This window comes from Morone saxatilis, unplaced genomic scaffold (assembly GCF_004916995.1).
Source record: "Morone saxatilis isolate NCDOM2014 unplaced genomic scaffold, NCSU_SB_2.0 Contig17, whole genome shotgun sequence".
NCBI lineage: Eukaryota > Metazoa > Chordata > Actinopteri > Moronidae > Morone > Morone saxatilis.
This window is the reverse complement of record NW_023339729.1, coordinates 27,753,269-27,756,002: the sequence shown is the minus strand read 5'-3', so window position 1 is coordinate 27,756,002 and position 2,734 is coordinate 27,753,269. Positions and strand designations below refer to the sequence as shown.

The 2,734-nt window shown below is 32.8% G+C and overlaps 1 protein-coding gene across 1 annotated transcript in view; it reads left to right on the top strand.

The window, feature by feature from the left end:
- The window catches only part of LOC118326999 (kallikrein-8-like), a 9,718-nt gene that overhangs the window by 385 nt on the left and 6,599 nt on the right, over nt 1–2,734 (top strand). Inside the window, exons 2-4 of the mRNA XM_035660164.1 lie at nt 114–300; nt 1,744–1,965; nt 2,061–2,122. Of these exons, the coding sequence (XP_035516057.1) occupies nt 114–300; nt 1,744–1,965; nt 2,061–2,122 (471 nt within the window). The remainder of the gene's footprint in view (nt 1–113; nt 301–1,743; nt 1,966–2,060; nt 2,123–2,734) is intronic.

Sequence of the window (2,734 nt, the reverse complement as noted above, 5' to 3'; positions counted from 1 at the left end):
AGAGAAATGTGTGTTACCAGTTGTGAAAAACTGTTGGGATTCCATAAACACAACTTTTTGTATATTGATAACTTATTAGAATATGTCACCTTGTGGTGGACATTCTCTTTCAGGTCTCATAGTGGGCACAGTGGTGGATCTGCAGAAGAGAATCCTTAAAGGGCACAATTGTGGACCAAGAGAGCGTCTGTACCATGTGTTACTGATAGCAAGAAATGAGACCAATAGCTCATGGTGTGGTGGCTCCCTGATCAGTGACCAGTGGATTCTGACTGCAGCTCATTGCTGGAAGCCCGGATGGTGAGAAAATGACTGTTTTACTAAAAAACTAGTAACAATATATTCATCACTAATAAATTCGATCTGAAAGTCCTCAAGCCATTGGTGATGATCTCATGTAATACTAGCATTCCCAAAATAAAGATAGCATTGCACTGCAAAAACTATATTTATAAATGAGTATAATATTATATTTAGGTTTAAAATCTAGTTAATAACAATAACAATACATTTTATTTATGGCTTTCATGGTACTCAAATATACCACACGTAAGTTAAAATGCATAGGGTAGATACATAATTGGACTCGTTTTGAATGTGGACTGGAATATCTAGTGCTCACATGCAAGGCTGTTTAACTTAACTCAAGCAAATGTCAAGCCTTGTCTTAAATAGAAATTAAATTAAATCTTATTTGGGTATATTTTTAGCTATGTACAAGGGAGATATTAGCTGCAGGACAGTTTGTTTTGAAACTTATTTTAAGAAAAAACATCTTATTTCAGGTTTTAGTATTTAGGCTTACATTATTCTTGACTTTATCTTGGAACAAAATATCTAATTTGAAGGTTTAGATTTGTTCACATTAGTTTTGTTTCAACCCATCACATTCCATTGAATAGTGCTTCAGATGATTTACATTACTTCCATGCATACAATACAAAACTATAGTCTCAGAACAACACTCAATAAAATAAATAATAATACAGAAACTAATAAAAACTAAACTAAAACTTAAAATTCAAACAATAAAAACTAAACTGAAATTAGCAGCCTCCCTCTGGAAACTAATTGAAACTACACTGAAATGAAAACAAATGAAAAATTAAAACTATTGAAAAATAATAAACTATATTAACTCTGGACATTAGTTTTGCAGGTATTTGGTCATAAGTTAACGTATTTAACTAATTTTAACTTGGTGATGACATAAATACATCACATAAATATCTGAATCAATTTATCTAGTACACGTTGAGATATTTCATAGTGAAATATGATGAACCCATTAATGGACATTGTCATGGCAGAGCCACCTCACCACGCTGATCACCACACCAGCTGATACATGTCTTGGTGGTTAGCCCACATGAATCTAAAGGTCAGAGATTCAAAACCAAGGCTTGGCTGATTGTTTTTCAGAAACAATAATAAAAGTCTTATTTTAAATCACTAAATCCTGTAATATTTGACTCAATAATACAGTGTTTGTATTGAGTGTGACCACTTACAGATTCCCCAAGATATACTTTTTTCTTATTTCATTAAATCTTACTGTGTGTAATACTGCACTGGCAGATATGTTTCTCATCTTATTGTTATATTCTGATAGAAAATAGATACTTTATTAAATAATTTTGCAGTGTGCTTATCTTCATGTTCAGGAATTACTCACCTGTTATTAAAATGTGTGTATTTACAGTAATTCAGTGATGTTCTTCTTTAACCTCTACTGATTTGCAGGAATATAACTGCACATTTAGGAGTGCATCCACGTCAAGAAGAAGGTACAAGAAAAAGGTTGCAAGTGCAACAAATCACAGAGCATCCTAAGATCTTTACAGACCAAGACAACAACAATGACAGGGAGCATGACATCATGCTGCTGAAGCTACCCAACAAGGTTCAGATCACACCTGTAAAACCTCCTGACTGTGATAACCAGTATAATGCTGTTAATAAAACGTAAGTTGTGTTTTTTTTTTTTTTTTCTCTTCATCGTCTGGGGGGGAGCTGAACATTTGCATGATTATTGAATTATTCGGTTTATTGTATTTCAGAGGTGCTATAGTTCAGATTGCCGGTAATGCAGCCAACACTACAGGCCCTAATAATACAAAAGGTGAGATGAATCTTGTTTAGTTAATAGGTTTAACACTTTTGCTTATGTATGGTAACAATGCTGACACATATTTACATTAAGTACAGTTTTATTATTTATTTTTATTAACTGTTATTAATCATAATTATGCATGTATGTAATAAAACTAAAACAAAAAAAAAGGAATATCTATCTATATAAAACTAGTGCTGGGCAAAGATTAAAATTTTTAATCGCGATTAATCACATGATTTTCAAAATTTAAAATTCAATACTGAATTCAAAAGTAGTGTTTTGGGCACTTTTATTTTAAAAGTACTGCTTATGAACAAAAGTGCAATAACATTTGGTTTGAATACACAACTTTACACTTTAAACAAATAAGTTGCTTTTTAACAGCAGTATTCCCTTTACACAGTAGCAGTTAAAATAGCGTGCGGACTTTAATTGAAACGTTCTACTGCTGTGCAACATGAATCAAACAAAATGTCTCTGGTTTCTGGTTTCATGACAGTCATAGTATGTGAATGCAGCTCCCACTGTCCATCAATATAATGCACTGTAACTCTGAGGTAACTATGGTTACCCAGCGATGTCCAGTAGTCTCCAGTCACTTTTGTAGTCCTCTCCTTT